This window comes from Psammomys obesus, unplaced genomic scaffold (assembly GCF_907164565.1).
Source record: "Psammomys obesus unplaced genomic scaffold, mPsaObe1.curated_primary_1811, whole genome shotgun sequence".
Lineage (NCBI taxonomy): Eukaryota > Metazoa > Chordata > Mammalia > Rodentia > Muridae > Psammomys > Psammomys obesus.
Window position 1 is genome coordinate 3375494 of NW_026593947.1, and position 23082 is coordinate 3398575.

General features: G+C 53.9%; 1 protein-coding gene across 1 annotated transcript in view; it reads right to left on the minus strand.

The window, feature by feature from the left end:
• Disc1 (DISC1 scaffold protein) overlaps nucleotides 1–23082 on the minus strand; it is a 129304-nt gene that overhangs the window by 80427 nt on the left and 25795 nt on the right. The window contains exons 3-5 of the mRNA XM_055617598.1: nucleotides 20887–21034; nucleotides 9986–10106; nucleotides 7973–8217 (exon numbers count right to left, since the gene is read on the minus strand). Of these exons, the coding sequence (XP_055473573.1) occupies nucleotides 7973–8217; nucleotides 9986–10106; nucleotides 20887–21034 (514 nt within the window). The remainder of the gene's footprint in view (nucleotides 1–7972; nucleotides 8218–9985; nucleotides 10107–20886; nucleotides 21035–23082) is intronic.

Here is a 23082-nt window from a genome sequence, read left to right on the forward strand (position 1 = left end):
CCCCCACACACACACCTCACACACACCACACACACACCCCCACACACCAGCCCAGAGCTTCATCCCCAGATCGCCTGTGCAGAAGTCTGACTTTGCACAAAGCCACAGGGAGCGTAGTGTCCTTGTCCCAAGTCTTCCCTGTCTCTTTTTTCTCCCCATGCCCCAATTCCTCAACTGTCCTTGTTTAGCAAAATGTAGTTTAAGAATGACAGCTTGTTCCCAAAGCAAATGAGAAACGACAGGAAAGGCACAGGGACAGCCCCGCTAAGCATGGAGGCTACTTGGGTCTGAAACTGAAGAGAAATGGGACTCTGTTGGCATTAACAACCTTGCCAATTACTGCTCAGTCCTTCAGCCTTCCTCGGAGGACAGGCGGGTCAGAAAGTGACAGGAGAGACGGTCGAAGGATATCAGGATTTATCCACTTGGCCTTTTCCCTCCCGAAACCCTGTGTCCTCGCTGCTGAGAATGTCACCAGCAGGTCTGTGGGGCACAGATGACAAAGATGCCCTGAATTCCTCCAGACTTGGGATAGCTCACGAGGGAAGGTGGGGCGGGGCTCAGACTCGGCGGGGCTGTTACTAACAGTCTCGCCAGGGGCTGGTTGCCGAGGCCTGCTCCTGGGACAGGCGTCTGCAGTGTCCACGGGCCAGCCTTGGCAACTGTGTCCTCTCTGTTCATTGGGGTGGCAGGGCTGCCTTACTGCCGACAGCAATGACAGACGTGCCCACCTGTGCCCCCAGAGACAGGTAGAGCCGCCGATGGAAGCACAGAGAGGGCTCCTCACACGTCACCAGACACCAGCGTGCCTGTGTGTGTGACAGCAGCTCTCCCCTCACGGGGCTCTGGTGGAAGTCAGCAGCACACACCGACTAGAGAGTCAGACGGTAAGGGACAGCTATTCGAGGGCATGTTGGCCTGCTGGCCAGGGAGGGGGAGAAAGGAGAGTCCTTGTGAACCAGGCCGGGAACTGCCAGGCCTCCTGAGCCTCCTTCTGGACCAGCGTTTCTCAGCCTGCGGGTTGCAACCCCTGTGGGGCCGCACAACAGATATTCACACTAAAATCGTAACAGGGACAAAATTGCAGGAATGAAGTAGCAACAAAATATGGTTGGGTCCCCCGGCAGGAGTGACGGTAGGAAGGGTCCCGGAGTCAGGACGGCTGAGAACCGCTGCTCTGCGTTTCCTCTGCGCTCTGGAGCACCTTCGTTGTCTGCCTCCTTCCTGCTCTTTCTCTGAACTCCAAAGCCCTCAAGTCTGAACTTGACCTAGGGTGATGCCACACTGTTACCCTGAGGTTCATTCATGAAGCCTCTGCCAACACAGCAAAGCGGGACCGTGACCTCGTTTTCTTTCTTACGGTTTAATTTTTGAGACAGGGTTTCTCTGTGCAGCCCTGGCTGGCCTGGAACTCACAGAGATCCGCCTGCCTCTGCCTCTCAGTGCTGGGTCATGAACCCTTTTTTAATAAGATACAGACACACATCAGCTCTCCTGAGGGAATAACAAATTGGGGAGAGAGAGGATTCCACACGCACATGCACACCCACGTGTTCACATGCACAAACACATGGAAACACGCACACACCTATGCACACACGCACGAATGCATGCACACAGATGTATACACACACACATACACACGTACAAACACACGCACAAAGATACACAACATGAGCACACATACAGCCTTGAGTGCACACACCCAGGTAGTCTCTCTGCGCCCGCCATCACACTAGTAAACGGTTCAACGTTTCTCAGGCATGGTTTCCTCTAGATCCATGTTCACCAAAACCACAGCTCTGTTTCCTTTGTGAGTGTGTAAGTGTGGCGTGTGTACGTGTGTGCGCAGGTGTGCGCAGACGCCTTAGAAGCCAGAGGTTGGCACTGTCTTCCTCAATCACAGACAGTCTCTCGCTGACCCTGACGCCCTCCAGCCCCTCTGTGGCTGCCCACTGCCCTCGGCTGGGGAGCGCTGGAGCCAGACAGGTCAGGGCTCCTTCTGGCGCCCATGGGGCACCTGCTGTCATGTGCCTTGGTCACTTTTGCTTAACCTATATTTCCTTTGTTTTTCCTCCTCTACCTCCCTCCCACTTCCTGTCGCTTTTCCTGTTTGGGAAGGTTGTAGAGCCTTCAGGAGGTAGAGCATTGCTGGAGGAAGTGCATCACTAAGGGGGGGAGGGTTCCAGGTTTATAGCCTCACCTACTTCCTGTCCTCATTCTTGGCTTCCTGTGCGTGGCTGAAATGTGACCTGCCAGCTTCCTGCCCCTGCCTGCTGCCACATCTTCCCTGCCACAATGGACTCTATCCCGCTGGACCTATGAGCTAAAATAAACGCCCTTTTCTTTAAGTTGCTTTTGTTCTGTTGTTATCACAATAGAAAAGCAGCTACAACAGCCCCAGATGTTAAAGGTTTTATCTCACGAGACTTAATGTTCCCGTACATGACTGTGTTGCCACATTTACTTTCTTGGCAGGCATTCACCTACCCCATGAGTCCTTAGAGAACCCGTGTATGAGAAAAGGAGGAAAGAATGAAAGAGGAAAGGAAAGAGAGATGGAAGGAAGAAAGAAGGGAAGGAAAGAAGGAAGGGGAGGGAGGAAAGACGGGACAAGCAGAGGGAAGGAGAGAAGGAGGGAGAGAGCAGGAGAGAAAGGAAGAACAAAATAGTGGGAGAGAGGAGGAAACAAGGGAGACGGGAAGGGGGGAGGAGGAAGCAAGAGAGGAAGATTGGAAGGAGGAAGACTCTATTTGAACATAGTCATGGCATCAAGAAACCTCATCTTCCCAGTGATTTCAGACGCTTGAAGGCTTGGGAGGAGAGGTCATTTGTCCCTGACAAGCCAGGCAGGTGGTGGCAGAGGCAGGGAAAACAAACAGAGCCCGGAAGTGAAGGTTAAACACCACCAGCTGCCTCCAGAAATGGGGACACAGATTGCACGCTGCTCCTCAGCTGAGGCTGTCCTGGAACACTGTTCAGTTCGTTAGGTGGGTGCCCCTCCCCCAGCCCTGGGGAACAGTTCCTGCACTGCTGGCTTCACTTGCCCATGTTAGGAATTCTCCACCACAGCTCCCCATTCAGGGGTCTGTCTCCAACGCCAGCCTCGCTGTCACCCCAGGCTTCCCCGTTCTAACACGGTGTGTACTTGAGGGGGAGAGATGACTGGTTTGGTTTCAGGCAGTTGGGACATGCTGACTTCTACTAATTCAAACCCCACCAGCAAGAAGGCCCAGGCCAGCTGTGCAGCTCTGACTTCAGTGTGACGGCCGTGCCCGAGGTACCCTGAGCAGTGCCCACCCCCAGCCCAGCCCGCCTTCTCACAGCAGAGCCCCTGGGCAGCCAGTTAAGGGGGGAGAAGCACCGGAGGCTTGGCTTCTGCCCAGGCCCCTCCCCCTGCCAGCTGTGCTACAAGCGTCCAGACTGTCCAAGCGAAACCCAGCCAGATTTGCTATAATCGGGATCGCAGCGTTTCACAGTTTATGCCAACAGTTTGTAAAAAGATGCGACATGTTTCTTCCAAACGCACAACCAGAGACAGGTCATCCGTGAGCTGCCAGAACACATTTCACACGAAGCATGAAAAGTCCCAGGAGCTGAGCGACGAAGAACTCAGTCACAGGCCGGCGGGAGCAGCCAGGCAGCCCTGGAGAATGCCAGAAAGCCCGCCAGCCTGCTGTTGCTGTCACTGCCATCACCCCCAGAGGGCTGTGCAGGGAGCCAGATGCATGCTACCCGGGACCCCAGGCTGGGGAGGGGCAGCTGGCAGCACCGGAGAGCAGTGAGCATGAACCACCACGCCCTCCTTGTGGGCCAAATAGGCGGAATGCAGAGATGTAGCCCTCAGAAGACAGTGGGAGTTGTCGCCTCATTCCTGTCCCCTTTCCTTTCCTCGCCCCTCGCCACCCTGCTCCACCTGGACAGTCCATAACCTGCAGCGTGAATGGAGCCAGTCTGGGATGGAGTGAACACCAGTTCCGCCCAGTATCGGCCTCAAAGGAAGCCTTGCAGGACGAAGGAGAGCAGCTGAGGCGGGACAGCCAACTCGGGGTTCAGGGCAGTTGCGGCTCTTGCAAACAATCTGAGTTCCGTTCCCAGCACTCACAGGGCAGCTCACAACTGCCTGTAACTCCAGTTCTCCGGACCAATGCCCTCTTCTGACCTCTGTGGGCACCAGGCATGCTTGTGGAGCACAGATTCATGTGCAGGCACAACGTCCATACAGACAAAATAAGCTGAATAAATCTTTTTCATTTTTTAATTTAAGACAACTGGAGCTTGTTTTCAAGCCCAGCTGTTGAGGTTTCAGGCCAGATCCTAACTCTTTTGAAATCTAATTTTTAATCAGCACATGGTGTTTTCATCCAGGCTGCTTTGCTGGCTTCTCCCCACCCTGATCTGCTCAGCAAGGTCCCCCACCTTGTCAGCCTCCCAGCAGGAATGACAACATTCTGAGGAAAGCATTTGCGTCCCTTCCCTTGGCCGTCAGATTTCCGTTATCAGGAATTCCACACTGGAAGAGGAAGAAAAAGGCTGAAAGCAGCCAGAGGGAACTTGTCCCCTAGAAAGATGTCACCCAGCTCTGACAACCTGACAGTCCCGCCCTGCAGGGCAGACTGGAGCTGAGAGGATGGCAGTCAGTGATGGGCAGGCCCAGGCTTGACCAGCCCAGCCTGCTCAGCCATGCTCCCTCCTGTCAGGACCCTCGAGATGGACTTGGGGGATCACTGCTCCTCACTCTTCCTCTTTCCAGTGGACCACGCTGAACAAATCTTCCTCTGCTTTCATTATTATTTGTCTCTGTAACTTCCTTACTGAGGGTAGAGGCCCAGCTTAGTCTGTTAGTCTGCCAAGGCCCACACTCTGCCCTGTCAATGTCCTCGCCCCAGCCCCCTGCTGGAACCTTTTCTTGCCCACACCTTTTCTTGCCTTAGCCACCCCAATTAGTTAACTTGGGCAAGGGGCTGTTCACACCCGGCAGCTTCCTCTTCAGGACTGCTCTGAAGGAAATGCCCCTACCTGGAGCCCCTAACAGCCTCGGCTCCTGGAGAACGGCAGGCGCCACCATCTTCATTCCCCAAAGGACGTCCGCAGGGCTAGGTCACCAGATTCCAGGATCTCCGAAAGCCAAAGGTGGCACATCCCTGCCCTGTAACATCTGAACCAAGCACACCCTGTTCCTCACAGTCCCAGGCTCACGCATTCCTTCCTGGGAGCACAGGACCCTCCCCACCCGCCACCCAGAAGTTAGCCTCAGCCTAGGCCTGAGCTGTAGACTGTTCATCAACCTCGTGCCACTTACTCCACACCTTCTCTGAGACCTACAGAAGGGCACACCCGCAGCCGCGCGGGCCGCACTCTCCTGCTGCTCTCTGCCCATACCTGACACAGCTACCTGGGGGACAGCCGCCTTTCCTGCGGCACACGTACTTTACTTCATGGGCCCCTTCCCAGGCTCCTGGCCTCTGCCCACTCACTCCCACAGAAATGCAAACGTATGAAAATTAGAAGCTAGGAACCACACACAGGAGAGAAGGCATGTTTGTCTTTCTGCGGCACCTCTTACCCTTTTCCAGGTCCTTCCATTTTCCTACACGTTTTGAAATTTCACTTTTCTTTACAGCCAAATAAAAGCCAACAGACGTTCAGCTAACATGGCAGTAGACAGCGACCTCTGTGTCGCCCGCTCCTTATTCACCCATGAGCTGCTGGCCACTCAGGCTTACCCCACGGCCCCGCCACCATCAACACAGCCACAATGACCAAGGATGTGCGAGTACCTCCGTGGCGGGCAGCCTTTTGGGGCGATGCCTCAGGGAGTTCAGCTGCGTTATTTGGGCAGTGTATATTTAGTTTCCTGAGAGCCTCCACGCCGATTCCCACAGTGGCAGCACAGACTGCCCTTCCGCCAACAGTGAATGAGGGCTCTGTTTTTTCCATGGCCTCAGCAGTGTTTGTCGCTGTGTCTGCCGTGAGCCCGGCACTTCACATGGCTTCCGTGTTTCCGCGTCCTGTCAGCTTCCTGCTGGTGACCTCCCATCCTCCTGGTGCAGATGTCCCCTTTGAGCTGCTGACAACTGGAGGGTGCTCAAGAGGGAAGAGTCTGTTTCTTTAGGGGTGCGGCCTCCCTTAGGCTGCCATGCTCTGGCAGATGACCTCATGCCCACATGTCTAAGGCAGAGCTTACTGAACTTAGTGAGTTATTAAAAAAAAAAAAAAAAAAAAAAAAGGACATGAAGCTGAGAAGAAGAGTTCCAGGAGGAGTTGGAGGGGACAAAGAAGTGGTGCGCACAATCAAAATGCATCGTACCCATCGTGAAATTCTCAAAGACTATTTTGTAACGCCCATCAGGCCCTGGCCTTGGGCCAGCACAGGCCCCTGAGCAGCATGCTGGGGTGACAGGAGACCCTATTCTCAGTGCCTGTGTGCAAGTCCAGGCATGACTCACCCATGGGAGAAGGCCCCCCACTCTCGCACTTGCTCAGGTTCACCCCCGAAAGGACCCTCCCCGGCCTTGCACTTGCTTGAGGCCAGAAAGCACCTCTGGTCTGCAGCTGGCCAGGCTTGTGAGTGACAAGAGTTGCCAGCTGAGGTACCAGGTGTGGTGATGAATCCCGGAAGTCTCGAAGCTGAAGCAGGAGGACTGCCACAAGCCTGAGGCTGGCTGACACAAACGAGTGCCCCCCCAGCTCGTCCAGGAACCACAGCATGAAGACCTCACAGGGGAGCACAGTGGCCCGGCAGGTCCCCCACACACACATCTTCCCCGCCCACCCAGAGCGCTTTTTTCCGTATGTGTAGGAGTGTGTTCCATACATCCCCAAAATGACATCTAAACCCCCAAAGAACAACAGGAAGATCCGACCACTTGGGAGGCAGAAGCAGGGGGATCCTGAGTTCAAGGCTAGCCTGAACTACATGCAGACTTAGAAGCCAGCCTGAGCTACATAGTGAGACCCCGTAGATGTGTTTCACAAGCCCTCCACAGTGTAAAACACAAGAAAGATTCACTTTGGACCAGATCTGAGAACCCTGAGCATCTGTTTTTCCTTCTTGTTAAGACTTTAGGCAAATTATGAACTTTTTTAAAGTTATTAGCTTTCTCGGACGTAAAACAGACAGCATAATAGATACAACCAGCAAAGGCGCACGGTGGCGGCACAGCCATCCACACCCAGCAGGGAATGCTCTCTCATCCTGTGTCCCTGCAGAAACACTGGTTAAGGTGGCCTCTTGCTTTGTTTGTTTGTTTGTTCTTGGGGTGTGGACACACATGCATGCACACACATACACACACACGTGCATGCACACACAAGCAAAAAAGAGAGAGAGAAAGATGGTGAGCCAGCTCCCTTGGTCACACTCCATCTGGTTTCCCCGAGCCTGAGGCTCATCGAGTCAGCTAGCTGGCTGGCCAGCAAGCCTTAGGGAGCCTCCTGAGTGCGCGGCCCCGGAATCGGGGTTACAGGTTTGTACCACTGCGCCCCGCTCAGGCCTCGGGTTTGTGTGGTAAATCCTGAGCACCTCCCCGCTCCCCGGCCCAAGTCACACTCTTTCAGTGTCACGCCCTCTCCCTTGATTGACATGGCCTCAGTCTCTCTCCAGATGACTGTCTTCAGCAAAAGCCAGCGTCGCAATCTCTATGACTGACCCCTAAGTGTGGGAGGGAGAGAGGAAAAGAGGAAGAAAGGGAGGGAAGGAGGGAGGAAGAGAAGTAGAGAGGGAGAGAGAAAGGGAGGGAGGGAGAGACAAGCCAGCCCCTAGGATGATGGAAGCTGTCTATTGGAGACGGGGACAGTGCTGACAGGATTGAGGGGACTGAATAACTCCCAGTGGTCAGGACGGACCCTGCAGGGACTCTAACATCTAACATCTCCAGCCCTTGTGCTCAGCAAGCCGACCCCAAGGACAGCAAAGTCATGTCACCATAGGTGGAAGAGGTAGAGTTGGAAAGTCCCTGAGTCCCAGTACCTCCTGAGGGCTTCCAGTGGCTCCACAGGGTAAGGAGGGGCCTGGCCATCAGAGGTCAGGGTCTCCCCCAGCACCTGGCTGACCTCCTGCAGCTGGCTGGGGGACAGCCGGGCCAGCAGGGGCGCCACGTCGAGGTCACGGCTGTGCCACCGGAGCAGCAACTCCTGCTCAGCCAACTCTCGGCTCAGCTGCTGCTCTCTCGCCTGCATCGCTGACATGCTTGCTTGGAGGCCTTCCATCTCCCTCTGCAGAGAAGAAGGACAGATTTCAGGGTGACCCTGCTCTGGGATGATGAGGACCGTTAAATGAGAAAGGCCCACGGGCACCGAGGTCCGGGCACACCCGCCGCACCCTTTGAGGCAGGCAAACTCCAGAGGTTTGCTGAGCTGGAAAAACCGTGCCAGCTTCGTGTTTCTGATGAGCTGGCAGGAAGGCAAACATTGCCTGCCTCTCAAGCATCGAACACGGGCAGGTGCTGGCCAGGGCTTTGGAGAAAGCCCAGTGAATGACACGCACACATACACACACTTACACATACACACACTCCACAAACACACTCTCACACACACACACACACAGGCACGCAAATATAGGCACACACATACATACTCTCACACACGTGCACACACATATATATGTGTATATATACACACACATTCAAACACTCACACATGCTCACACACCATACACACACACAGCATATAATTTGCACTGCTTTATTAACCCAGCATCTGTGTTAATCCCTGACCATCGTCCGTCCCAGGCAATGAATAAACAAGCAGCTGGTGCTTGAACACAGGCTGCTAGGCGGAGAGCCACTTCGATGTGTCACAGACTGTACCACCAGGCTCTGCGAGTGGGCACGCCCACACCCCATCTCCCTCCCTGCCACTCGCTGCTCCTGGAGTCTCCCCATGCTCTCTCCACCGCGGCGCACATTCCCCCTCCTGCTCTCCCGCAGCCCCACCCCCACAATCCCCACCCCCACACCTACCCACACACTCACATGCATAGCCACTCACACCTGCACACCCGCCCACAGCCACACACATAGCTGCTCACACACACGCACACCCACGCACCTCTTCTGCATAGGGTTTGACAGTGTCTGTCTTCCTCGACGCCATGTCCTCTGCAGTCACACGGCCGTGCCCTGTGGTGCAGTGTCCTCCCTCTGTCGGGGAGAGGCAGGACACCCCACGTTTTGCTCGTCTACCCAGTGGTGGGCACTGGGCTGTCTCAGCTAGCTCAGGCCTTCCTGGTGTGTGGCCACGGTAGGTCTTGGGGTCCTAAGGAGTGTGTCTTTAGGTTTGAGAACTGCAAACTCCTTCCCATGGTGATGCTACAACTTATTCTTTCATTAATTTTGTTTCCGTGTGTATGTTTGCACTCCTGTGGACACGTGTGGATGTGGGGGTGAGGCAAGTGGAGGCTCAGAGTGGATGTTCAGAATCGGATTCGCTGGCTTTTCCACCTCGAGGCTCAGCCCACCAATCCCTGCAGCAGTGTGTCTCGCTGCTGCAAGCTCGTGCTCCGGGCCTGGCTGCAGCAGTCCCAGATCCTGCCGCCTCTCAGTCCCTGCCCTGGAGGACTCCGAGGACTCCTGGAGCCCCTTTCTGGCTCTGGTCTCACCTCAGAGCCTCATTCAGAGTTCTCACCCTGGCCGCTCCCCGGCCCCATGTCAGTGCTGTGTGGGCCAAGCACGGCTCCATATACCTGCTGTCGTCACAGATGCAGCCTCGGAGCTGGGCCAGACTTAGAGCCATGCCCCTTCACAGTTGCTGCCCAGAGTCCACCCTGGCCGGAACTCCCACAGAGAGACACGGCGTGCCACAGACAGAGCGGAGCTGGGCGCTCCCGAGCTCGGGAGGCTGCGCAGCTGCAGCCCTGCCGGTGCAGGACAGCCCTGCGCCCCGCGCCCCTCACCACCTCTGCTGTGAGTCCCTGCACTGCTTCTGATTTCCTCGGGGGAGAAGGGACCACGCCCTCTCCAGATGACCCCATACCACTCACCTGCAATTGCTCCTTCTGTCCAAGAAGCCAGTCCCGCCTGGTGATGGATGCAGGCAGGCTGTCCTGGGCAGCGGTCCTCGGCTCTCCTTCAGGTGGGGCCTCTGGGTCACTGCGGCAGGACCTTCAAGTGACAGATGTGCATTGGTATGGGTGTGGGGAAAGAGGCGTGCCCAGGTGCACGCGTACTTAAAGAGACTGCACAGAGCATGCAGCTGCAGGCCGTCCAGGGGCTCGCAGGGATGGGTCCCTAAGGGACATTTCTGTCTCAGCTGCTGTTGGACCTTTTCTCCCCAATCAGATTGCATCTGTCGAGCCTGTGCTTTCCTGGCTGTGGCCACCCTGGCTGTGGGCACCTGGCACACAGTTAGCCAGACTAAACTGTGCTGGAAGCATCAACTGCACATCTAACTTAGAAGCTCCATGTGTGGCCAGGGAAAGTGCTCTTTTGGCATGGGAGAAGCCCTGGGTTCCTTCCACCCTGGCATCATACAATCAGGATTTGGTGGTGCTTGTCTGTAATCCCAGCACTTGGGAGGTGGAGGCAGGATCAGAAGTTCAAGGTCACGCTTAGTTACATAGTGAGTTCAAAGCCAGTTTGGGCTACAGGGGCTCACAAAAACAAATAACAGAGACTCTATATGAAGGCAAAGAGTGGAAGGTCATACATTCGAGAGATTTGTTTATGTTTATTATGTGTTGAAATGATATTTTGAAATGCAGGGTTGAATATAAATGTGATATATATGTGTGTGTGTATATATATACATATACACACACATATATTTATGCCCAGATAAACATTGCTAACACCAATTTTATCCACTCCTCCTGCTTTTTTTGTTCAGAGGTCACGGGCCTGTGCCAGCAGGCCTGGCTTCAAGAAGTCCAGGGTGGCCTTTCAGCAGAGTTTCTCTGAGGGGCCGCCTCTCAAACACAGCTTCTGACCTCCCCTGTGAGGCTGGCCCTGCACGTCACCGGCCAGGGATACATGCCTATGCAGTGTTGGTCGGAGGGACAGAATGGGAGCTTCATGTGTGCTTTAGGCCTGAGAGGGTGCAAAAAAGAGAAGGAGGGAGAAACAAATGCATTTTTTTTTAAATGCCATAATGAAGCCTAGTACTTTCTATGATGATTTTAAATAAATAAATGATGGAGCTGTGTGTTCTTACGCTCAGGGCACTGAGCGAGAGTGAGCTGTCAGCAGCTCCACAGGCTCCTCTGCTCCTGTCGTCTGCACATTCCTACTTCCCTCCCTCCTCCCCTCCCATCAGATGCAGCCGAAGTCCCTGGCTCACACCACACTGTTCTGACTTCCCAGACACCGAAACTGTGAGGCAAGCAAGTTCTCCCCCACTTTATACCCAGAATCAGGTACTCTGTTACAGAAACAGGCAAGGGTCGGAGGTGGTGGGTACAGACCCTAAGCTGTGAGCAGCTTATTTCCTGTCATTCTGCCCTCTCTCTCTCTCTCTCTCTCTCTCTCTCTCACACACACACACACACACACACACACACACACCTGCTCACATAAGAAAAGATCCATCAAGCTACAGACTGTTGTCAAGAGCATAGCACCAGGCTGGCTTGGTCTTTCTACACACACACACACACACACACACACACACACACACACAGCAGGGGAGAAACAGTATCAACAGAAAGTTGATCTGGCAAGGAAGGCACACTCCATTTGAGGAGCAAGCGAAAGGCTTTAGCGCTAAACCGGGGTGACTGCCCCCCATCCAGACTCTTAGGAAACGGGGGTCCCGACAAGAAAGTTGGCCTGATACTTCCAGAGCAAGACTGGGATGGCATCTCCTCAGCTCGTCATAGCACAGGACCTTGCCAGCAGCCCGGGGCCTGACCCAGACCCCACGTCCTTGAATGACCTTGATGGCCACGGTCATCTGACCTAAGGGTGGGTAGAGCCCGGAAACCAGAGAGAGGAGGTAAGAGTTCTGGGGAGACGGAATACGTGTGATACCAAAAGGGGGCTATGAGGGTGGGATGTGGGGAGGAGGGAGGAGCAAATAGGGGGATCAACTAGAATGTGTGTGGAAACGCCGTAAGGAACCCCTTGATTGTGTGTGCTAACTGAGAGTAAATAAAAAGAATATGTTAAACAAGAAATCAAAACTGATGATGATGGGAGAGTGTGTTTGTGTGTGCCCATGAGAGTGTGTAACACACTCTATAGTAAATGTTGCTGTTTTATTGCAGTCTCATGCTAAGACATTACATTAAGCTTGCTAATAAAGACGCCAAGTCTGGGGAGATTGGGTTACCCTAATTTTTAAACTTTATTTTATTTGGGGTATTTAAGCCTCCACCTCCCTTCCACCAACCCCTTAACCCTAGGTAAGAGAGAGATAGAGGGGAGAGGGGTTGTAGACCCCTTTACTTCTCCCTGCTGTTCAGCGTCGATGGGTTCTTTCGGGGCTGTACCAATCTCCATCAACAGCGAATGCAGCGAGCAGTCCCCTCCAAGCCGCTGCACTGGAATGTTTCTCGCTGTCTGTCTCCTCCCGGCCACCACATCACCTGTCTTTGGTCCCCTCAAACTGCCCCACCTTCTCTTTCTGGGCTCTCCTATTTTATCCCTCAGAGTCCCAGACCACACCCCTCTCCGTGCTGTATGAGGCAGGCCCTTACCAGCTGACAAAGACCAAGAGGCCCTGCAGGAGGCAGTTATCAGCTCTGGACAAACTAAAGCCCCAACTGAAACCCCACACTTGGGGTTAAAGCAAACAAAACAAACAAAATATATTTACCTAACACAATGAGTTTTTAAAGAAACCAAAACTTCCATCACACCTCTGCTCACACAGACGGAGTCAGTGTGGACCAGGCTGGCTCCTGGCTTCCTTTCTCCTTCTGTGATAGAACAGTCTGACCAAAAAGCAACAGAAGGAGGAGGCAGGTTATTTCAGCTTAAGTCAAGGCAGGGCCTGAAGCTGCTGCAGCAGCTCACCACAGACAACAAGGAAGAAGTGCTCCCTGCGTGCTGCCTGAGTGCTCAATACCCAGCCAGCCCGTTCTACTCTTGCACAGCCCAGGGCCCCAACCAGGGAATGGTGCCACCCATGCCAAGTACCAGGCAAGACAATCCCTCACAGGCACACCCACCGGCCAACCTGGTCTAGACAGTTTCTTGAGATATTCTAGGTTGTGTCAGGTTGGCAGTTAGAATTAACCAGCTGCCACACTTAGCGCTACTGCAGCTTCGAAAAAGCAACTGAGGGAGGAAAGGGGTCATTCATCTTACACTTCCACATCACTTCTCATCATCAATGGAAGCCAGGACAGGGACTCACGCAGGGCAGGAACCTGGAGCAGGAGCTGATGCAGCAGCCATGGAGGGTGCTGCTCACTGGCTTGCTCCCCATGGCTTGCTCAGCTGCCTTCTTATATAGCCCAGGACCACCAGCCCAGGAGTGACCCATGCACAATGAGCTGGGCCCTCCCCCATCAATCACTAATTAAGAGAATGCCTTCCAGGCTTGCCTACAGCTGAGCTTATGGAGGTATTTTTTGATTGAAGCTTCCTCGTCTCTGATGACTCTAGCCTGTGTCCAGTTGACATAAAAACCCACAATTCAGCACTTTCTAAGACAGCCCAGGCCTGTCTGTTCCCTTTGCCTCTTTCCCATCGGAAAGTCCCCTGCGGGGCTCTTCCCAGGACGGCCCGGGGCGGGGACAGGGAGGACACAGTTCACAGAGGTCAAGGCCACCATGAGAACTTGGCTTTGCCCTCTGAACCTCACGGCCTCCCGGACTACCCAGGAATGTGGTAAGACGCCCTGTCCTTCGGGTGTTTGCCGGGGACCTCCAACATCCTAACACACACACCAGTAAAGTGAACGTTGGCGCTGTCTGATGGACACGCTGCTGCACGGATGAACGTGGCTGTGACATGGAGGCGCGATGACCCTCTTCCATTGTCACGGTGGTAAGGCGCCCTGGGCTCCCGACGCTGTGAAAAGAATACACAGGCTGGCTCCCAGCTGCTGCTGGCTTTTCAGGCTGCGGTGAGTGTGAGACAGAGACAGCTCTCCTGGGCTGATGCCCCCAGTGCCGGCTGGATGGATTAAGAACCCGTAGCCTTGGAAATAGAGGAGTCGCCTCGATCGTGTCTCCCACTGTGTCAGCTAGATTCTTCCCCTTCCTCATTTCCCAAGTTGCTTGGCAAATGCTGGTATTACAGTTCCTCGAATTTTCTGAGTTGATGCCATCTGGGCTGAGGTGAGAGCTGTCGTAGGAAGTCAACACAGAACTGAAAAATCAGCAGCGGGGAGAAGCTCCATGTTCGTAGCCAGGAACCTGTGCAGGATGCTTCACCACAGCCATCACTTAACCCGTAAGAAGAGGTCCTGGGCTTAAACAATGTTGCCTCTTTGCTCCTACTTCTGGGACAGGAATGACATGCAGGGAGAGCCGGGGTGGCCCGGGACACATCGATCAGGCATGAAGCAGGGACAGGTTCCATCTTCCATGTCTGGTTCCCCGGACTCTCCCTCTGCTACACACTCTTCTTTATATGTGTTAGTTCTCACTATGTGATCATCAGTGCTTGGTGGCAGAGGGGACCGGAGGGCCTGAGGTCTAAGACCCCACTCTCAGACCCAGGGTTTCAGACTGGTGCCCACTAGGACCTGCCCAGTAGTGAGGAAATCTTGGTCTTCCTATCTGGTTTCTTCCCCATCAATCTTTGAAGGGATGAAAAGCACCTGTAAAATCTGACAATGAGCCACAGAGAACAGCAGGAGAATGCACAGACAACATCTTTATTCCCCCAGAATGCCCTGCGAGATTTCCTTCTTGCCTGTGTGCTCACTCCAAGCCGAGGGTCACCGTGCCCTGTGGCTCTGCATTCTGCCATGGTACCCACTTGAAATCAAAGCGTTGTGTGCTCAAGGGAGAAGAGAGGAACAGCAGGCAGCAAGCTGCCCACACTTAACTCCTTCATCCCGCCTCAGGGGAGCAGACAGGCAGCAGCTGAGCATCTGGCAGTTCTGTCCTGGCAAGACTGGAAGTCCTTCCTGTCCTTCGGTTTTCTCTGTCAGACTGCTCCCTAATGTTAGCCTCTGGAGAAAGGTCTCTGATAAAAGATACCCTGTGTGCACAACACATTCGTGCAGTTAGGTGACAGTGTGGATGCCCATAGCTGTGGCCAGTGTGGATGCCCATAGCTGTGAAGAGCCAGTGAGACGCCCCATGCTATGCAGTTAGGGGGAAACAAGGTAGAAACGAGAAAGTTACCAGCCAACTGCAACAGTTGCTGAGCACTCTTAAGAGAAAAGAATTTTTCCCTTCAACTTCTAACCTTGGTGTGACAAAGAGGTGGAATTTTCCCCATTGTTCCGGAGTCAGAAATGAGAGTTGAAGACAACAGGCCTAGAAGCTCTTCACCTAAGTCCACAACTGGGGGGTAGGAGCCTTCACCAGCCATTGCACAGGCAGAGGCCCGGGGGCTGCCACCCTTGGCTGCCACCCACCGTCAGAGTGAGACACGACACTCTTCCTGGAGCAAAGAGGAAGCAGTCTGTCCTGCTCCCTCAAGAGGCCAGAAACCCGGCACCTCGGGTCGGAAGAGTGGGGGTCACCTCAGGAGGGAAGAGTGGGGCCTACTTCCCTTTTGGTTCTCCTGCCAGCTGGGCCTGAGGCACGGATCTGAGTTGTGGTTTTTAGAGAAACCACCAAAGACACCAGAGAATGGGAGACAAAGTGGGGAAAGCCAGGAAAAAAAAATGCATGATCTACCAGATCACTCCTGGGCAAAGGAGGCCCTGCCAGGAACTTTCTAAAAGAAAAAAGCCACATGGTTCAAAACTTCCCAGAGGATTGTAGGCCAGGGCGCTGGTGGCCACGGCCTCTGGGTTATAGTCACGCCCACCTTTCCAGGAAAGAAAAATATCCCTTCTCCCCTTCCTCCTCATCAGGATGAAATTTTCCTCTGTGATTTTCAGTCACACTGAGGGCAGAGTTTCAGAGAATGCCTGGTGGAGGAAGCCAGGTAAAGCGCTGAGGCGGCGACTGTCCTCAGCCGCAGAGGGCCTGGAGACGGGGTGGGATCCCCGTGCCACCCGTGTCTGCCTGCCGAGACCTTCCTTCTGTAGGACACGGCTTGTCCTACACAGACACGGGGGAGCTGAGCAGCGTGGCGCGTGGACACGGTCCTCGGTGGGTTGTCTCAGCACCCATGAGCTCCCAGCAGAGCTGTGTCGGCTTCCTGCTGACAGGCGTCCCTCGTGGCTGTGTCCTGACCGTGATGCTCACACCCGTGAGAGAAGCGGGGCCTCACGGGAAAGCAGCGGCTGCTGAGGCACAAGGTGGGCACGCTCAAGCCAGCGTGTGAGCCGGGAGGCGGGACCAGAGGACAGTGAGCATGCTGCCGCCTGCGTGCCGGGGACGTGGGCTCGGCAGCCAGGAGTGGTGTGACAGCAGGCAAGGCAAGGCTGTGGCCTGTGGCTGTGGGGGGAAGGCAGTGGCAGTGGCCCAGCGTCTGTGCCATCTACCCCGGACACTGTAGCAAAGTGGACAGCGGGCTTAGCAGACCGGAAAGCAGTGCTTCTAGGCCTTCCCAATGCTGAGACCCCAATAAGCTCCTCATGCTGTGGTGACCCCGACCACAACCTCATAACTGTAATTTTGCTACCATTGTGAATAGTGACGTAAACATCTGACATGAAGGATATCTGACATGCGACCCCTGTGAAAGAGTCACTCAACCCCCAAAGAGATCGCAGCCCGCAGGTTGAGAATCCTGCTGTAAAAGCGGAAAGCCCCTGCCTCACCAGGAACAGGCCCCTTACCCAACAGCCAGCTTGACAGCAGAGAGGCAGTGGAGGGCCAAGGGCCTCTGCCGGAGCACACAGCGGCTCTGCTGCTGATCTATGGCTGGGGTGGGGCTTAAGAAGCCGAGCAGTGTCGGGGCACAGTGATGCACCCCTCTAATCCCAGCACGCAGGGAGGCAGAGGCAGGAGGAGCTCTGTGTGTTCGAGGCCAGCCTGGTCTACAGAGTGAGTTCAGGACAGCCAGGGCTACACAGAGAAAACCAGTTTCAAAAAATTAAAAAGAAGAAGGAGAAGGAGAAGTTGAACAGTAATTTTTAAAGTATGTGATATTAAAGTTAAGAAGCTGGTAGGCTCCAGGGCTATTTGCATCCCCTTAAATACTACTCTAAACTTTCATAACCCATGAGGTTATTGAGGGCCTCTGTCTCCCACGGCCAGAGTGACTAAGAGGGCTCAGTCCTGAGTGGCTCATGACACAGCCCTGGCAGAGCTGCTTTCATCAGATTCTCAAAGAAACGCTCCACCCCAGAAAGGTAAAGAGGTGCTGGTTTGAGTTACTAATTGGAGTCGAAAGCCAGCCATGTTAACTAAACTAGTTTATTTCTGCAGGAAAAGTCCCCAGCACTCAGAACAGCTTCCTCTCCTGGACTCAGGACCAGGCTCAGGAGGGTCAGCTCGCCCTGGTGGCCATCATGAGGACTGCAGGAGCCGCAGTCTCCTGGGGAGTCTTCCAGGAGGACAAACTGGGCAGGCCCTGGAGCACACGGACAAGGGCCGGCTCTACTGTTACTAGCCGTGTAGCCGCGCCCACATGCTTTGTAAAACGGTGATAACAAAGCAGATGTCAAGTCATTGCCCAGCCATGGAAGTGTCAAGACAGGTAAGTTTGATGAAAGAAAAGCCTGGAATAAAAAATAAAGTGAGGGAGACAGGTTCTTCACTTCCTGATGAGGCGCAGGAAGGGCAGTGTCAGGAGGAGGAGCAGATGGAGCCCCAGTTCCTGCCTCCAGCCCTGGTCTGGGGCATCAGAACGAAGCCCTGACTGAAGGGAGTTTCTCTCTCCGGCTCTCTTTTCCTCCCTCTCCATGTTCACATGCATGTCTATACACTGTGCAAACGTGTGTCCACAGGAAACTCCTGCACCAGCCAGCTGGAGCTGTGAGCAGCACAGGCCTCCTCTGGTGACAGCCACCCTTCAAGGTAGCAGATTGAAGGCTTAGGCCCGAGACACTGACACTCGGGACACTGCTGGAGGTCTCAGGAAGGTGTGGGACTGACAGGCAGAGGGTAGGGAGGCTGGTGGCCTCCCTGTCCTGAAGGATGCACAGCAGGACCCCTGGGAGATGGTGGAGTTGAGCCAGGTCCTGCTGTGTAGGCAGCTAGTGCTGGAGGGGACCAGTCAGAGGTCCAGCGCCAGAAAGGCCTGATTGCAGAGGCTGCGAGGGTCACACTCAGAGCACAAGGTCCACCCAGAAGGCCCGGGAGACACTGCCTCCAGCAGGCTTCTCCTTATTGCATTGTGGGAGATAGATGAGGTCCAAGAGTGGAGTCAGAAAAGCCAGCAGGGCAAGAGGCTGCTGCAGGGGCGAGCAAGAACCAGCAGAGGAAGGCTTTGGGGTGGAGGCTGGAAAGTGGGAAAGACAGAGAGGAGACGTGTGGCCAGAGCAGCAGCCCATGGGTTAGCGGGTCAGGGGACGGGGTCGGGGGTGTTTCTGAGGTAGCTGAAGGTGGAGATCGTGAGCAAGGCATCTGGGAGAAGAGGATGAGGAGGGGAGGCACCAGGAGAGGGAGGACAGCTTCGGTAGAGTTCCTGTTTGAAGAGAGTGGGTCTGGGGAGACAGCTTGGGGACAAAGTGCTTACTGCACAAGCAGGAGGAGCAGAGTTCAAATCCCAGGACCCACTTGTAATCTCAGCACTCAGGAGGTGAAGATATGGGGTCCCCCAGCAGTCTGGCTGGCTAGACTAACCAAAATCAATGAGATGCAAGTTTAGCAAGAGACCCCACCTCAGCAAAGTAGAGAGCCATCGAGAAATACACTCAGTGTTAACTTCAGACTCTACACACACACACACACGCACACACACACACACACACACACACACAACACCACATGTGAGTGCCCACACACATGAAAATACATATCTATTTGCACATCATAAACACAGGCACAAGGTTTAGAAGAGTGTTTGGGGCAGGCTTTTCTAGGGGAACAGAACCAAGAGAATGCATGTGCTATAAAAAGAATTAGATTGTCTTACACGTTCAGAGCTGGCTAACCCAAGCATGGCTGTCTGCATGCTGCAGAGGCAGAAAACACAGTCACCACTCAGCCCACAAAGCTGGACAAAGCGGAATCAGGGCTGGAAGCTCCCTGGAGGGCTGCTGGTATTGAGTCCACGTCAAAAGGCCAGAGAGTCTGGAGTCTGACGTCAGCAGCAGCAGCAGGAAGATGGGGAAGGCAAGAACACGCGTGAGCTCTGTCCTCAGCCTCTTCCTTCTCCTGATCACTGTCCCAAGTGTCAGTCATCTCTGGAAATGCCCCCGTAGACTCCAAGGGTGTATTTCACCAGCCCAAGACCTCTCCTAATGCAGCCAAAACCAACCATCACCAATAATAAGCTTACTGAGGCAAGGGTGAAATCACAGTACCTCTACAAGGACAAAAAGATGACTCTAATGAATGTGTTGCTGAGCACGGGAAGCCCCAGGCCAGCACTCTACGAGAGGGAGGGCTAGATAGGAATCCTCACACGATTGGGATTCCTGCAAAGTGATACCTGGTGAGTGTGTCTGAGACACGCCGGAAGGTGTTCAGGGTCCGGCAGAGTGGAGATGTCATGCAAGGACACAGGAGAGAGGCCAACCTCAGAAGCCACAGGAGGATGGCCAGTGACGGCAAGACAGAGAGGACAGAACCGTGAGTGGAGGCTTAAGAACTGATGAGATCAGATGCCTGGACACAGCGTGGACACGAAGAACAAGAGCTGAAGACACCATCAAGCTGAAGGATAACCAGAGAGTGGGAAGTGGCAGAAACCCCGCGCCGGTTACACAGAGCGAGAAAGCAAACAGAGCCAGCATCCATATGAGCTTAACCACAATAATCCCAGCACTTGGTAAACTGAGGCCGAAGGACTGCAAATTCAAGGCCAGCTTGGGCCGTAGATTGGGCTCTGTCTCACTAGCTAATAAAACCAAAATGATAAAATGAAGTGAATTACTTATGAAACACCTAGTGACTATTGTGCAAATGTTTGGGACATAGAAACTCCAAACCCTGGAAGAGCAGATGGGCGACTAGGTCAAGAAACAGCCCAAGGAGAAGAGAAGAGAGGAGCTGGAAGGGCCCCCCTGTGAGGCAGGGAGGGGAACTGAGGTGACGCCTCCCTGTCAGATGAGATGAGGGGCATGTGGAGGCAGGACCTCCCCATGAGAGGATGCTGTGAGGTTCGTGTATCTCTACAGAAGGACACCTCGGAACCACACGCTCCGTCACCCCCGAAACAGAAGTAACTGCCTCTTCATCAAAGCAGGTTCCAGGGAGACACGAAGATAAACCTGATGTACAATGTCATGGGCACCTCGCAGGAACAGGCATGCAGTCCTGTGGCTGCTGAGGCCTCTTGGCCGTGGGCAGCCAGGGGCAGTTGTGTGACCACTTCCTGTGCCTGTGTAGACGCCTACCTAAATCCTCACGTCAAAAAATGCCTACTTGCCCTCAGGCTCTACCCAAGGGACAGGGGACACAGATAGGCCAGAGCAGTGAGTCTCAGAAGTTTTCAGATGTGCCAGCACCGGGACCCACATGCTGCTGGCTGACTCAGCTAACATGGGGCAGAGCCTGGACAGCCACGGGCTTCCCAGTTCCCCCAGACACACCAGTATACAGAGTGGAGGACCACGGTCTTTGTGCTTCATCCGTTGCGTGTCTAGTCTCTTCCCATCAGTGAAGCAAGCTTCTTTCTCAAAGAGCAGGCCCCACTAGACCTCCCTCTGAATAGACCCAGTACCCCAGCATCCAAAGAACTCCTGCCCAGACCTCCCAGTTCTGGACTGCGTGGTGGCAGGAAAGGGGAGGCCACAAGTGGCACCGCGGGCACTCACCTTTTGGTAGCTCCGTGCAAGGCCACCCGGGTCTGTGCTGCCAGGTAGCTCAAGAAGCTGTGAAGGGCAGGTTGCTGTGAAGGCAGGGCCCAGGGCAGGCGGCCTTTCTCCTGTTCCAGGTCTTCCAATCTCTGCTTCAGTGTCTCTGCTGGAAACCCAAAGAGGTAAAAGAGCGAGGAGACTGTGAAACTCAGGAAGGTAATTCCCTATCTTTTCTCAGCCCAAGCCCAGCTCTGCCTGAGCCCCTCCACGCTGAGGGCTGTTTTCCAGGCATGTTGGTTTCTCCAGGGCTCCAGAGACCTTCCCCTGGCTTCCTTTCCCAGCCAGCAGGGACTGTGATTCAGCGTCCATGGTTGTGACTATGCCCCACACCAAGAGAGCAACTGGTGGGTTTTTTTCTAAATCGTGGTGATCATTTGGGGGAAATTTGCAAATCTGGAGGACTCTAAAAGAGCAGGTTATTGACTAGTTCTTTGGTTGGCTGGTTGGTTGGCTGGCTGGCTGGCTGGCTGGTTAGTTGGTTGGCTGGCTGGTTGGTTGGCTGGTTGGTTGGTTGGCTGGCTGGCTGGCTGGCTGGCTGTTTGGTTGGTTGGTTGGTTGGCTGGTTGGTTGGCTGGCTGGCTGGTTGGTTGGTTGGCTTTACAGGAAGGGTGCCATGGAGCCCAGGATAACCTGGAATTCTCTTTGTGGGTAAGAACAGCTTAGAACTTCCAATTCTCCCGCCTCCATCTCCCAAGTTCTACCGTTATCGCCATGGGCCAGCACATCCCATACCCAGTGCTAGGGATTGAACCCAGGGCTTCCAATAGGCTAAGAAAGCATTCCACCAGCTGAGCTACAATCCCTAGCACTAAAAGACACGGTTTGGAGAAACCAACACCCGAAGTCAACATTTTCAAAAACACAAAATTTCAGTTTTAAAGAAAGAAATCAAAACTGCTTATCAAGTTGTAGCTATCACAGGCCTTGAAGGCACAGAGCAGTATTCACACTCCCTATGCCAGAGGTGACTGAACCTGCTCTGTCACACAGTAGGTCTTAAGGTTGTTCTAATGACCTCAGGTCACCTCAAACAAGCTATGAATAGGGATCACTATAAAACCACTTAAAAACAAGCCACACATATCAGAATCCCTTCTAGTGAGAACTTACTCTTATAATCAATTTAAAATAACAATACGTTTCCTATAAAGCCATCTTTGAACCAGGATACCATGCTTAGGAGGCTGAGGCACGGGAATCCTTAATTCAAGCATAGCCTAGGCTACACGGCAAGAGCCTCTTCCAAAACAATAAATGAAAAATAAAGCTATATGTGAGGAAAAGTAAGACTGATCTAAACTCTACCCTGCCTTCACCAGGATGGCACAGCAGAAAAAGGAGCTCGCCACCAAACCTGAAAACCTGAGTCCAACCCCCACCGCCCCCACGGTGGAAGAACCAACCCGCATACATTGTCCTACAACACACACGCGCACACACACACACACACTGTGGTGTGTGTGCAAAATCAGTAAGACAATGGAGTTGGGCATGGTGCAGGCAGAGGTAAGCAGAGCTCTCTGAGTCTGAGGCCAGCCGGGTCTACACAGAAACTTTCAGCATGTCTCTAAACGAATAAATGAGTAAGTGACTGAATGAAAGACATGAGTCCCATCCCTCAGGGCTCGCATCCCGGTGTCCTCCCAGGTGCCTGTGACCTTGAGTCTCTCCACCAGGCCATTATAGAAAGAAAGGACCTCAGACGGTCAGTACTGGCTATATTTACTGAGCTCTGCTCCTCTGTCCTGTACACATGTCTCTTGCTGTGACATGATAAGAACATTCCAGGGACGTCTCCTAGGCCACTGTAGTTCACAAGATGCCGCTGCATATCCCAAGGGCCCTACAGACCATTGCCATCAAGTCCATTCTACATGAATAGAACTGATTGATTGATACATTGCTAGAAGCTCGGCCTGTGAATCAAGCCTCACCTCACAGGCCAAGTTACACTAAGTCACAGCAGATATAGCCCTCTCCCTGCTGCTCCTCTGCCCACACACGCCCAGGTGAAGGGAAGGCAGTGAATGAGCAAGCATCTGGAGAAAGTCCCCATCTGTGAGTGGCTTTCCCATAAATGCAGCACGTGACCTTCGGTAGAATCCATCACTTGTTGCTGAAACATGAGGCTGAAGCAACACAGGAAGAAAGGAT